At 40.0% G+C, this 13,897-nt stretch overlaps 1 protein-coding gene across 1 annotated transcript in view; it reads left to right on the top strand.

The window, feature by feature from the left end:
• Positions 1-13,897, top strand: part of LOC308483192 (cadherin-11-like) — a gene marked incomplete at its 3' end in the record, with an annotated part of 86,649 nt that overhangs the window by 59,734 nt on the left and 13,018 nt on the right. The window contains exons 3-5 of the mRNA XM_081016780.1: positions 9,313-9,723; positions 12,231-12,525; positions 13,176-13,295. Coding sequence (XP_080872906.1) covers positions 9,496-9,723; positions 12,231-12,525; positions 13,176-13,295 — 643 coding nt within the window. The 5' untranslated portion in view covers positions 9,313-9,495. The remainder of the gene's footprint in view (positions 1-9,312; positions 9,724-12,230; positions 12,526-13,175; positions 13,296-13,897) is intronic.

Genomic DNA, 13,897 nt, shown 5'->3' with positions numbered 1-13,897 from the left:
CAGAGCACCGATTGTCCTACGTGTTAGAAGGGCTACAGTCTTGAAGTGGGCAAGCCAGCTAGATGTAGCTTGGAAAGTGATACCAAGATATTTAAAAAAAAGACACTGTTCAATTTTGTGTTCATCTAAAGACCATCTAAATGTGTGGCGAGCTCTAGTAAATACCACAATTTTTGTTTTGTCATAATTTATCTTTAGAGAGTTTTGGGAACAATAAGCTGCGAGCCCCTCCAGCATGCTATGTAGGCCCCTTCGAGTAAGTGCCATGACAGCCATGTCATCAGCATATAGTAATATATTCAGGTGTTTGCCTTCCAGGGCAGGAGCTGATGACTTATACTTTGCCATATGTTGAACAATGTCATTTATATAGAAATTAAAGAGGAACGGCGCTAACAAACAGCCCTGTTTAACCCCTTTCCCCAGTGGCAGTGGGTCAGTATAGTTGCCTGACATCCCAGTTCTGTGGTGTCTGAATGTAACTCTCTAAGTATTTTGAGAAGTCGTCTATCAATATCTGTTTCATATAGTTTTTGCCATAATTTGTCCCTACAGATTGAATCAAAAGCGGATGTGAGATCTACAAAAGCCACAAAAAGTTTGCTCTTATGTACCTTTGTATACTTATCTATCATTGTCTGTAGTACCAAACAATGGCCTGTTGTACTATGGCCCTTTCTAAACCCTGCCTGTTCCGGATTAAGCAGGTTAGAGTGGTCAGCCCAGTCAACCAGTTTATTTAGCAGGTATGCGTAAATGCAAATTTAGAAAGTAAAATATTACAATTTAAATTGAAACACAGGACAAAAGATATAGCTTTGTATTAGGGTAGAAATACTGGGCAAATAATATAGACTTTTGTAAATAGGTGGGGCCAGGCAGAGGTGCCTGTCACAAACCACTGTGTATCCTCTGGATTTATGCACACGCACTCAACCCCTACAACCACATAGCCTTCCTTGCTTGCTTGCCACAGATCTGCTACTCTTGCAAGTGAGAAATCACTCTGTTCTCTCCCTCCATGCTTCTTCAGTTCTCTTCATCTCCCTTATGGTACACAGAAAGATACCTTACTGGGATTTGTAGTCTGGTAAGAGCAGGGAAAGAGGGATAGAACTCAAGCACTCAGAATGTACTGCACTGCACTCCAGCCTGGTTCATTGAGTTTGAAACCATCCAGTGACCCTCTGGAATTTTCAAAGACATATGTGAAACTTGGATAGAACCGGGGCAGTTTCTAATCTTTAATTAGTTTGACCAGCATACAAATCAACCGAATGTTTGGTTGATTGGTGGAGGGAAATTTTAAGCTAAGTAGATAGTAAAATTATGAGATAGGGGTTTTCAGGGGTTTTTGAGGTGCTACTGGAATAAGAATTAAAAAGACAATAGTAAAAGTAGTATCACAGCAAATGATAAATTTTGTTTTTCAAATTAAGCTCTCCACACTTTCTCCGGTATTTCTAAAGAGTATATATTGAGGGTTTGTTAATATGCAAATACATTTGCATTTAACTAAGTACTTAATCCATCCATCCATCAATCAATCAATCAATCAATTGTTAAAGACTGGTCAGTAGGCTGGCAATTAAGCAACAAAACATTCTTCATTAGTTGGCAGCCCTAGTTGGTACTCATAGGCATCGTTTGCAAGATGCTTCTCATATTTGGAAGCGTAGTACAGTGATACCTCTGGTTACGAACTTAATTCATTCTGGAGTTCCGTTCTTAAGCTGAAACCATTCATATCCTTAGGCGCGCTTTTGCTAATAGGGTCTCCCGATGTGCATGCACCTCTGGCATGTGATTTCTGTTTGCATCCTGGGGCAAAGTTTGCAACCAGGAGCAGCGACTTCCGGGTTAGCGGAGCTCGTAACCTGAAGCGTTCATAACCAGAAGCATTCATAACCAGAGGTACCACTTTACTTTCTTCAAATCAGCCTTTATTCTATCAGTTCTATATACAAAATATCCAACCGGCCACAGGGAGAAAGCAACTACAGTATGAAAAGCTATTTTTAGGAACAGTTGGAGTTTACCAGATTTAAATGTTTATCCAATACCAAGCCAAGAGAGATAATTCTTAAATGCAAGGGATTAAAATTTTCATTCATAACTTCGCACAGAATGTAATTTTTAAAGCTGCCCCAAGAGATCTCCAAGGTAAAAGGGAGAGTATTAAAAGAATAAGACTCTAATCCCTTCAAAGATTTACATACAGAGGTTTATGCAGAGCGTATTAGACTCACACAATTATATTGTGGTCTGAAGCAGCAAAGAGCACCCTGTTGTCAGGAGAAGCTCTAAGCAGCAGGTAGGGTGTGACTCTTGGGCACTGAAATGCTTGATTTTCCACATTTCAGTTATTTCATGGATGTGTTTGCTTTGATTTCTAGCTACCCATAGTAGCACGGGATAAACTGAAAATTTGGGTCATGCACTCCATCCAGTCAATTCCCTTTTTGCTTCTTTGTGCTAACCCACTTAATTCTCCCCCTGCCTTGAATCCATCTTGCTCAATTGGTCTTTCGTCAAGCCCCAGCTACAGAATTAAGAAATGACTTTTCATGTAACAGTCTCACTCCACAACCCCCCCCCGACATTTTATGTACAATTCAGAGCCACACCATACGTTTAAAGAGGACTCAATGCACATATAAAGCATATGACTATCCCTCAAGAATCCTGGAACTATAGTTTCCCCCTTGCAGACCTACAGTTCCCTTAACAGACTATAGTTGTCATGATTCTTATCTGATAATCAATGGGATTACATCACTACTAACATCACTATGATTCTCATAGCCATTTCTGTTAATAAATAAGGGAAGGAGGTTGCTTTTTAACATATTTTCCCTTTCTCCTACAGCCCTCCATACTGCTTTCACTTCTGAAGCAGATTGGGATGCAGAGGGGGCAGCAGTGGACAGGGTGGGAGGAATCGGCAAATACACATGCACACACACTACAGACAGATAGGCACACATATTCCCAGCTAAAACAACCTGCATTTAAAGTATCCATTAGAAACTGGAGATAGGAAACTTCAGGTTATTAGGCCACAGAAGAGAGCTTCTATGCAAAAACAAGGTAACAAAAACCCATTAACACATTAGTGCCATATTATGTTTTCTCATGTGAAACACAATAGAAACAGCCCCCAAAGTGTCCTTAATCTGTTACTAAAGGTTTATTTTTAAAAAGCGGGGGGAACCTATGTCCCTCCAGGTGTTGTTGAACACCTAGCTCCCATCAGCCTCAGCCAGCATGGCCAGTTGCCAGGAATGATGGAAGCTGGAGTGCCACTGATTACTCATACTGGCTTCAGCTAACTACATACTTGAGCAACTTAGTCACAACCAGTTTTTTTTTTTTTAGATGTCTTCTCAGAATCAAGCCACACTGAGTTCACTGGGTAAGTAGATATAGCCTCCATGCAAGCTGAGGTTGCTTGAAGTGTAAAATAATTCTTAAATTAGCAGGGAAATGTAAATCTGGTAATAGCTAAGCTGATTGAAGCCACAGTTTTTACTTTATCTCATGAAAATTCTCAGCGGGAGGTAAGCGTACTTAAACACCTTTCCATAATATTTCAGTTCGCTGAGACAGATGATAGGAACAAAGACAACGGTTTATGCTGAAGTGCAGTGAGCTTCAGTGGAATAGTGTCGTTTATCTAGGCACTGTTGAATATATGTAAAATATATATCTGGATGAGATCCTCAGTATTCAGCAACATCTGCTTTCAATTAATTCACTTACATTGCAGTTCTGCACACACTTACCTGGGAAGTAAGTAACCCATTGGACTCACTGAAATAAGTGAACATTAAGTTAGTCATATCCATTAATTTCAATGTGTCTATTCTGAGTAGGAATGCCACCCAATGAATAGGATTCATAGGATTACATTGTAAAGCTGCAATTCTCCACCCATTTTCCTAGGAATAAGCTCCATTTAACTCAGCCAGGTTTACTTCAGAATTTAAGATTGTACTGCAGTAAATGTATTGCTTTTGAAATGGCACACTCTGAGAGCTCTAGAAAGAGCTCATTAATGACAGCTACAGGGGACCATGTTGATATGGCCTACAAACCAATCCTGGAAAAATTATCTCTCTGAACTATTATCACCTACCGTTCCCATTCCTCAACCCATCTCCCTCTTTTCAGTTTAAGGGCTACATTCATTCTGGGCAAGCTTCCAGTGGGGGCCAAGGGAATACCTGAGGTTGATGGGGCAAGAGGCAAAAGTGGGCAGAGCAATGAATGTAAATTTCACCTCTCTACAGTAGGCTAATTTCTATCCTCCAGCCAGACAAGCAAGAGGCATTATCATAGTTTAAAGATACATTCCAGACAGGCAAAAACATCATATGTGTGAAGAAGGACTGGTGAGAGGGAGTGGCTTGGGGAGAGGGGTATGGTCAGAGAAGAGTTCTGAGGACCAGATAGAGAGACCTGAAAGGCTGTATTTGGCCCTTAGACCTGCAGTTTCCAACCCATACTATGCTGTATTGTTGCATGCTTCCCATTTCCCACACTGTTGCGGAGTTCGAAAGGCAGTGCTACCAGGCTGGATATTCTTTGGTGGAGAGCACTGGAAACGTTTTTGTAACAATTATTTTAAAATGCACAAGTGTGGTGAAAAACAGTAGTGGAAAACTGCAGATGTTCTTACAAGCAGAAGGTAAACTACCCAGTGTTAGATCCCTAGGCTCTCTGAATCCTCTAGGTAACTTTTGCCTTCAGCCAATTCACCATTCACTTTCTGCCTCTTCCAAACTGCTTTATGACTTTTTACCACCACCACCCTCTCTCTCACACACCCACACCCATACCCACACCCACCCACCCATGTTTCCATCCCTGAGATCAGGTGCCACTTCCCCAAAGTCCTAGTGTAGAGGTGGTGAACCTCCAGATATTACTGGTCTCAAACTCCCATCAGCAGAGGTGGATTCAGGGAGTATGACAGGTTTGCCTGCACTGGGTGCCTAGTCAAGAGGGCAACAATGATGAACAATGGAAGGCGAGAGGCGGAGGGACACCGAATTTTGGTGTTGTGCAGGGTGCTGCTGAAATTTTAAACCCCAAAGTCTGGCATTGCCATAAGCCCCATCACATATGACAAGTGGTCAGGGATGATCAGGGGTGTCATGGGGGAGCAGGGGCCCAAGCTCTCCCCCCTCCCATTTTCAAGGAAGGAATTGGGTTCCCTCAAAATTCTGTGGCAGCCATGCACGCATGTCATGGGGAGTACTGATGTCAGTCGCGCATGCCGCAGGGCACGCCAGCACTACCTTGCAGCATGTGCAAGTGATGTCGGCATTCTCTGCAGTGTCTGCGCACATTGTACACACATCATGCAGCCCCGGTCCCTTCCGTCATGAGGGCAAGCCAGTGTGCTTGGGGATGATGGTAGTCATTGGAGGGCCAATGGTTTCCCGTCAATTCTCTAGTGGATATTTTATTCAAACACAGCAAAATACATTACCAGGGTGTTCTGAGCTTCTCGCCAACATTTTGACTATCAAAGGAACGGCCATCCAGCTGTGTAACAATTTTATGGGCAGCCAAAATATCTAAATGGAGGTCTGGCAACCTTCCATTGCTACAAACCCAATAAGCATGAAGAAGGTCTGCATCTTCTGTGCACTTCCCACTCAGTTATTTATCCAGCTACATACGAGGTTCAGTTATTTGTTCTGTCTGTTTGCCAGAAAATCCCACTTCCCTTATTTCTGCAAACTGTCTCAGAATTACGCTATCCATCATAATGTCATTATATAGCACACTCTAGAAATCTGTCTTGTTAAATACATATCCCCACAGAACAGCTGCTATTTTAATGTATCATGCAGACATGGTGGTTAGACAAATCTAAGGGATTGTTTAGTCTATTGAGCTTCAGCACATGGTGTTTGAAATAAAGGCAGTCACTGGAAACTTTTTTTGTCCTACTGGGATTATATTTGCTATATAGAGAGCATGCTTGAATACCATTGGTCAGACGTGGTTTCCTAGACTCTAGCCTTGTCATCAAATAATAATCCCACTTGCCTCTTTGGGTTTTTGTCTGTGATTCATTTATTATAATTTCCACCCCCTCTACAGAAATTTAAGATGGAACATATGAAACATGGGGGAAAAGATATTTATTGAATAGGAAGGAAACAGGAAAAGATTTTGCAAAGAGTTTTAGGGGATTTAACCTTGACAGTTTATATGTTAATATTTCTTTTACCATTTATTGTGTATGTTCAGTTTTAAAAAGCCACCCTGAGCTCTTAGGAACAAAGGAAAGTTCATTCAAGTTAGTTGCATGCTCTTCAACCACACATTTGATCAGTATTTCAGCTGGATCCTACTTCTATAGTAGCAATCAGCTCTCCACAACTTAGAATAATTTATGCATCGATTGTTTTAAGATACAATCCAATCACTTAACTGATATTTGTTGTTGTTTAAATTTCCATACAACCCTTCATCCAAGGATCACAAGGTAGCTTAGAATATATAAAAAAAACAAAAATACATAACATAGTAACAAACAAAAACAACAACAATAGAAAAATGTTTTCCTAGTACAGGCAAATACTCCCACTGAAACATCGTTGTGTCAATCCTGCAAGAAGGATCCATGCATCAGGTCAGATTTCTACACATGAAGTCTGGATTGCAATGCTCATCCATGGTCCATTGAACTATAGGTCATGTCTTTTGATGAAAACATATATCCACATGCTTCTGTCCCTAGATGTTCATAAGTCTAATTGGACCAGGTTCAGCTCCTACTACATAAACCTGCTGTTGAAAGGGATACAGCTCAGTGATAGAGCCTGTAAAGGTTCCAGAGTCATCTCAAAGTCAGGATGGGAAGGAAACCTGTTTGAAACCCTGGAAAGCCATTCCAGTTAGATAAAGCCCAATCATTTTCTTTTCAGGTCAGTGTCACATGCCATGCTTCTGTTCATAAGCCTGTTCTGTTTCTCCATGGATATGCTTAAACAAACCAGGATGAAAATTCTTACTTAAATACATACAAATTATGCATTTTTCATATATATATATATATATATATATATATATATATATATATATATGAATGAGTTTAAAGGTGCACTAGAACATCATAGATGTGTTCAAGCCGGTGGATAACTAATTTCTAATGTGCCCATTATTCCGGAAAGTGTGGATCAGCTCAGCTAGTTTTAGAATTCACAAAAATTAAGTTTCTTTCAGCATCCATACCTCTATTAAGTACAGAATATCCTGGGCTAGCTGGATGAGTGGGCAAACTCTGAGTAAGGCAACTTTCTATGCTTCCATAAGGTGTGTTTTCTTGCCCAGGTATTTGTTAGGAATGTTTGCAAAACCCAGATAGTTGGTGAGGTAAACCGACAGGAATTGCACTTCTCTGTACGTCAGCTGAAAATAACCCCAGTGTGCTTTCTCCAGACTGAAAACCTCTGTGTTGCATGCTAGAAAGAAACCCCAGGGTACTGTTGTCATGTCAACAAGACCAGATACAACAGGACTTGAAAAGATTCTGGCCCATTCCTTACCCAACAGAGAGAGATTTACAAAGAAAGGGATTGCAGGCAATTACCACATTAAGCCCTAATTAGTAAATTAAGGATAATGGCTTAGATATGTGGTTAATGTTTTGTGTTTGGTTCTTCATGCCTGAACAACTGATAGTAAACACTTTCATATATCCACACATCTTTTCTATTATTCTAAAGAGTTTCTTGGTAATTACATAATAATCCCAGTAATAAAGTTATACTACATCTTGGCAGTTATTGGAAATATTTGATGATTTTCTTAAACCCATTTGTTGACGGCATCATTTAAAATTAATGGTCTGTGGAAGAAAATTCACTTGTACGTTTCATTTGTCTTCTTTTAATTTCCTCTTATATCTCTCCCCAATCAAACAAAGATAATGAAGCAGAACACCCAAACCTTCCCTTTGTATGTACTTTCACATGCCCTGAAATACTCCCTTGTGGTGGCTGGAGGAAACTTGGGGGAGTTTTGATGTGGACCTTCCCCAATATAGTCCTATTTAGTTACTTTTCTCATGTGGATCATGTAAGAATGCCTGCTCTTGTGCTCAACCAAATTGACTGTAGTTCACCAGCTATGTATTGTCATCCAGTCACATTCTTTGATATTTGGGTTTTACATGCTGAGTGTGTGACTGAAGTGAAAAGCAACTCAGTAAAGGGTGGGTGCTAATGTTTTATTCTTGTTGGAAAGTTATCTGGTGAAAGTGGAAAGGGCAGTAGTGGGTTGATATTTGGCTTTGCTTGCTTCTATGTGTTATAAATATGCATATATATATGACTTTCTATGCACTCTACTTGGTGAGTTGATATCATGGTTCTGCAGCCTTAACTCTGGATGCTTGCATTTTGAAAAGGTACTGAGAAGTGGTGAAAGCAAATGCTGACATTAGGTCATGCACATTTGATACAGACAATAGCATCTGCCTTGTTTGCAAAAGGTCCCACCATCAATCCTTGGTGTGTCCAGGTGGGGCTGTGAAAGGTTTCTGCCTGAATCCTTGGAGAACCATTGCCAATCAGAGTAAACAATGATGAGATAGATGGACCAATGGTTGGACAGTTTTCTGTGGCAGCTTTCTACACTCTTAGTAGAAAAAACAAACAAAAACAGAAGCAAACTCCATTCTTCAATAATCATGAAACTAACTGTAAATGTTTCTAATAACCGGTGAGTCTAGTACAGGGAAAGAAATCATTCATTATAATTAGAATGCATACCTGCAAGTATTATAATATATTTAATTATAATATATAATATATAATATTCTTTTCCTATTCTACCCGATTTCATTTATTATCTTGCAATTGAAAAAGAGAGAGGATATACATCATCAAAAAAGAAGGCATAGATGTGCATAAAATCATGCATCTTAATATGTATGTATATATGCACACTGAGAAATAATTACTGAAATTTAAATGGATATGCAATGCATCTCACCATAGTAAGGAAGAGGATGGCCAGGTTACTTTGTGTGTCTGCTTAGTTTGCTAACAGTTAATGGGCATCTGCAAGAGTCTATCTCTCCTTTCTTAAGGCTCTTTATCTTTAAAACAGCTCTGAACCAGGCAACACTCCAAACAGAGGAATGTCATTGTAATGTATGACACATTGGCCATGCTAACTTGCTTCACATGACATATTCGAAATTATAATTAACTTATAATTGACACAGTGGGGGAAATTAGCCTGCATTTCTCACCCTCTTTCTTTTTCTCTCTTTCCACCCTCTAGGAAATAATTTGGGAATCTATCCAGAATTAAAGTGATGCGCTTAAGGAGTGTTTACATCTCATTTATGGAAAAGTACACCTGAAATTTCAAGAGGATTATATTATTCCTTTTTACTCTTCTGGTGGCCCTGTGAGAAGAAGTGTTAGATTTGTGGATACTCTGGTGCCTATACATTAACCAAAAATGAAGGTGGACAACTGTTTACATGCTACCCTTATCTGCCTGGGAATGCTGTGCTTCAGCTTTGCAATAGAGATCGGGAAATTGAATCATTTCAGGCCATCACTCCATGGTCATCATGAAAAAGGAAAGGAAGGGCAAGTTCTCCACCGTTCAAAAAGAGGATGGGTATGGAACCAGTTCTTTGTAATAGAGGAGTATACGGGACCTGATCCTGTTTTAGTGGGAAGGGTAAGAAAGCCTTTATTCTTTATCATTTGTTGCATTTTACCTATTTAGGAACTATTAAGCTGCAGTTCTATAAATCTGTGGTCCTCCAGATGTTGTTGGATGTCAGTTCCCATTATCTGCTGCCCCTATATATTCTGCCACCTGAGGCAGTTGCCTCACCTTGCCTCATAGCTGGGCCAGCCTTGCATCAAAGAGTCCCTCTGATGCCCTCGCAAGGACCATATTCTCCAGAGACAGAGCTATGTTTTGAAATGTGTATGTCTTTGTATTTTGTAATGCAGTCCTCTAACCAAATAATGCATCCATTAGAGGAAAGAGTACACAAAAATGCATATATTGGTGAAAGTAACATGCAGAAGTGCATCATAGCAAGTAAAATTGCTTGCAAAACGGTGTATATTTGCAAAACTACATACAAAAATGTACATATTTGGCAACATAAGAGCCAATTCCTGCAGTTTGAGTGGTCTTTGGTCCCCCCAATAAAATATTTGAGGGTGCGGGGCCCCCAAAGTTGATGAGCCTTGCCATTCAAATCATATGCATGCACTGTGTCATGTCATCAATTATCTGCATATTTTATTCAAGTTGGCACCTCTGTTTGGAAAAGTGTGTGTTAAAATGGTGACAAATCTTTGTAAGGCCTTTTTAAATTTAAATATGCCTATTGATGCATTTCAGTTGAAAAAATGAGAGAAACGGAAATTAACTGAAATTTACCCCTGGGTTGAACCTAGAACCTTCTGCATGAGTGATATCACCATTGAGTGATAGTCCCTCCTCAGTCTTTCTCTGCTTGTCTGTATTCCCCTTTCCAGGGGAAGGTTCTTCGTGTGTATGAGCATGATGGATGATCAACATTTGTGTGGCAACTCACATGACAGAGCACTCAGATGACTTCTCTATCACAAAAGCAGTAGAACCAGACTTTAAAAAGTCATCCTTGATAGAAGAAAACTGTGTTCATACTTGGGTTGCAGCCTGCATTTGCTCTTACCCAGAATGCAACCTATTTTTCCAAGTTATAACAGAATGTACCTTAAAAAATGCTGCCCTGCTTACATCAAAGGACCTGCACCAGCATTAAACAGCAGGAACGGATTAACCACACTGAGTGACAATTCTTCACTATTGTACCAGCTTGAACATTTGAGGAAGCGAAGATGGTTCCCAGTCTTATACATTACTTTTTCATATCAATTCACAGAGCCAATGCCTATAAGCATTATGAAAGTGAAGGAAGGCAAGTGGGGCTCCGATTTCATTTTATACTTTAATTGCTTTAGTGCCATTCATTAAAATATCACAATGGGCATTAAGTAGCTGAGAAATTGGAAATGAGGTAGAAGCCAATGGGTGGTTCATTTGTTGCAGCCCCATGCTTCACATACCTCATTTTTTTAAAAGTTCAGATTAAAAAAAGTATCTGATGAATATAAAACCTTTCATAAAGGATACTCTGCTTTTTCCTCTTAATCTCAACAACTAATAATCAGTTTTACTTTCCACATTGCCCCCCCCAAAAAAAAATCCCAAGTACATTTTAAACTAATCCTTAATTCACTTTGTGAATTCTTTCTTCAGGCTATTTAAAATTACTTGTTCATTATATCCATGACAGAGATGCCCAGAAGCATCATAGAATAGGAGTGTAGAACCTTTTTTCAGCCTAGGATTCCCTTCTGGGCAAACCTTTCTGAGGCCACATGGCAGTGGTGGGCTAAGGGTTAAGGTTTTACACCTCTCTCTCTCTCTCTCTCTCACACACACACACACACACACACACACCCCTCTATCCTGCATCCAGACAAGGAAGAGGCCGAGGAGAAGGTGTAGCCTAGGAAGAGTCCCAAGGGGGGCATACAAAGACACATTGGGTTATCAGACTCTCTGCCCATGCTACAGAAAATCAGTTTCTGGAAACAAATAAACTCTGAGTACATATCTGGTTTCAGCCCAATAAATTTACAATATATGGGCAAAAGAAATCTGGGAACCCCAGAAATTTCATTAATATGTACAAGTCAGTGTGTTGATAAAAAGCATCTTCAAATAATAATAGTAGTAATAGTAGTAGTAATAATAATAGTAATGATGACAGTAATAATTTTATTATTTATACCCCACTCATCTGTGTGGGTTGCCCCAGCTACTCTGGGCAGCTTCCAACATGTATAAAAACATAACGAAACACCAAACATTAAAAACTTCCCAATACAGGGATTAGGAGAAAGGGATTAGGAGAAGAAGAAAAAACATGCTATCAGTGTAATGCTATCAGTGACTCCTGGTCACAATAGCAGTATTATCTCCAGTATCAGAGGCAACATGTAGCTGAATACCAGTTGTTGGACCTGCTTTTGCACTGCTGTCCTGCTTGCAGACTTCGCAGAAGAATCTAGTTGCTCACTCTAGGTAGGCTTTCAGCCTCATCCATCAAAGCTCTTATGTACTTAACATTTTCTTGGCTTTGAAAACAATAAGTGTGTATATCTTGCATTTTGCAGCTTCATTCGGACATCGATTCTGGTGATGGGAACATAAAATACATTCTCTCAGGTGAAGGAGCGGGAATCATTTTTGTCATTGATGACAAATCAGGGAACATCCATGCAACAAAGACACTGGATCGGGAAGAAAGAGCTCAGTACACATTAACGGCACAAGCTGTGGACAGGAATACCAACCGACCTCTAGAACCACCCTCAGAATTCATTGTGAAAGTTCAAGATATCAATGACAACCCCCCAGAATTTTTACATGAAAACTACCATGCCAATGTACCAGAGAGGTCTAATGTAGGTACGTAACAGAAAACATGAAATAACAGTTAGTTCGCAGGCTGACAAATGGATTTCTAGGACAATCGGTATTGAGCTGATCATCAATTATGGTTTACGCTTAGGACATGAAATTTTCATTCATGCCTATTTTTCACAAATAGCATATCCGTGAGTAAACTTGTGTCTTGACTAGGGATGTCAGAGAATTCTGATGAAAGCACCAATGGGAGCAGAAATTGCCCATCTTAGGTTCTTCACCTCATGTCAAAGAGAAATCAATTCAGCAATTACTATACATATAATTGCCAGATACCATGAAATGTTGTTTTTATGAGAGGGAGCCTCTAATAAACACCCCAGATAGTAATATTAAGCAATTGCCAATGAGGTAAAAGGTGATTCAATATAATTTACTGAACAGTGTAATTCAAATAATTCATTGGACAGAGATTTCCCATAATCCCTAGCACAGCTGGTGGGTAACCAGTGGTGGTTCACTAATAATACCTCATCTAGAGAATTTGGAGTTTTCCAGTGCTTAATTAGTACATAATCTCCCAATCATTTAGTTTTGTTTTTTAAATAAAAATGAATTTTGAAAATGTTCTCCATGCTTTTAACATGCTTACTTAAATCCTGAAATGTATCACCACACCTTTCTGTTTTCAGGTACATCTGTTATTCAGGTGACTGCCTCAGATGCTGATGATCCCACCTATGGAAATAGTGCCAAACTTGTTTACAGCATCCTTGAAGGTCAGCCGTACTTTTCTGTGGAAGCACAGACAGGTGAGCAATTCTTTTTTGCTACAAGAGAAAGGTGCTTCCTGCACTCCCCAGGGTAACCGGAGCAATGCATCTTTACAAATCTGGAAATATGGTGATCAGACCTGAGCATAAATGAAAATCCAGGTATTAATTTGTTTTTTTTAAAGAATGGGCATGTCTATCATTCTTTATATTGCTGTGGCAAGTCCTGATACCCTTTAACAGCTGCACCAAAATAATGGCATAGAAGAGTGGTAGCACATCTGCTTTGCGTGTAGAAAGCCCCAGATTAAACCCCTGGTACCTCCGGAGAGTCCCATAGACTGCAAGAAGATCAAACCTATTCATTCTTAAGGAAATCAGCCCTGAGTGCTCACTGGAAGGACAGATCCTGAAGCTGAGGCTCCAATACTTTGGCCACCTCATGAGAAGAGACGACTCCCTGGAAAGACCCTGATGTTGGGAAAGATGAAGGGCACAAGGAGAAGGGGACGACAGAGGAAGAGATGGTTGGACAGTGTTCTTGAAGCAACAAACATGAGTCTGACCAAGCTGCGGGAGGCAGTGGAAGACAGGAGTGCCTGGCGTGCTCTGGTCCATGGGGTCACGAAGAGTCGGACATG

Source organism: Podarcis pityusensis, assembly GCF_964106645.2.
Source record: "Podarcis pityusensis genome assembly, chromosome: 8".
NCBI lineage: Eukaryota > Metazoa > Chordata > Lepidosauria > Squamata > Lacertidae > Podarcis > Podarcis pityusensis.
The sequence above is the reverse complement of the archived record's forward strand: the minus strand, read 5'-3'. Positions and strand labels throughout refer to the sequence as shown.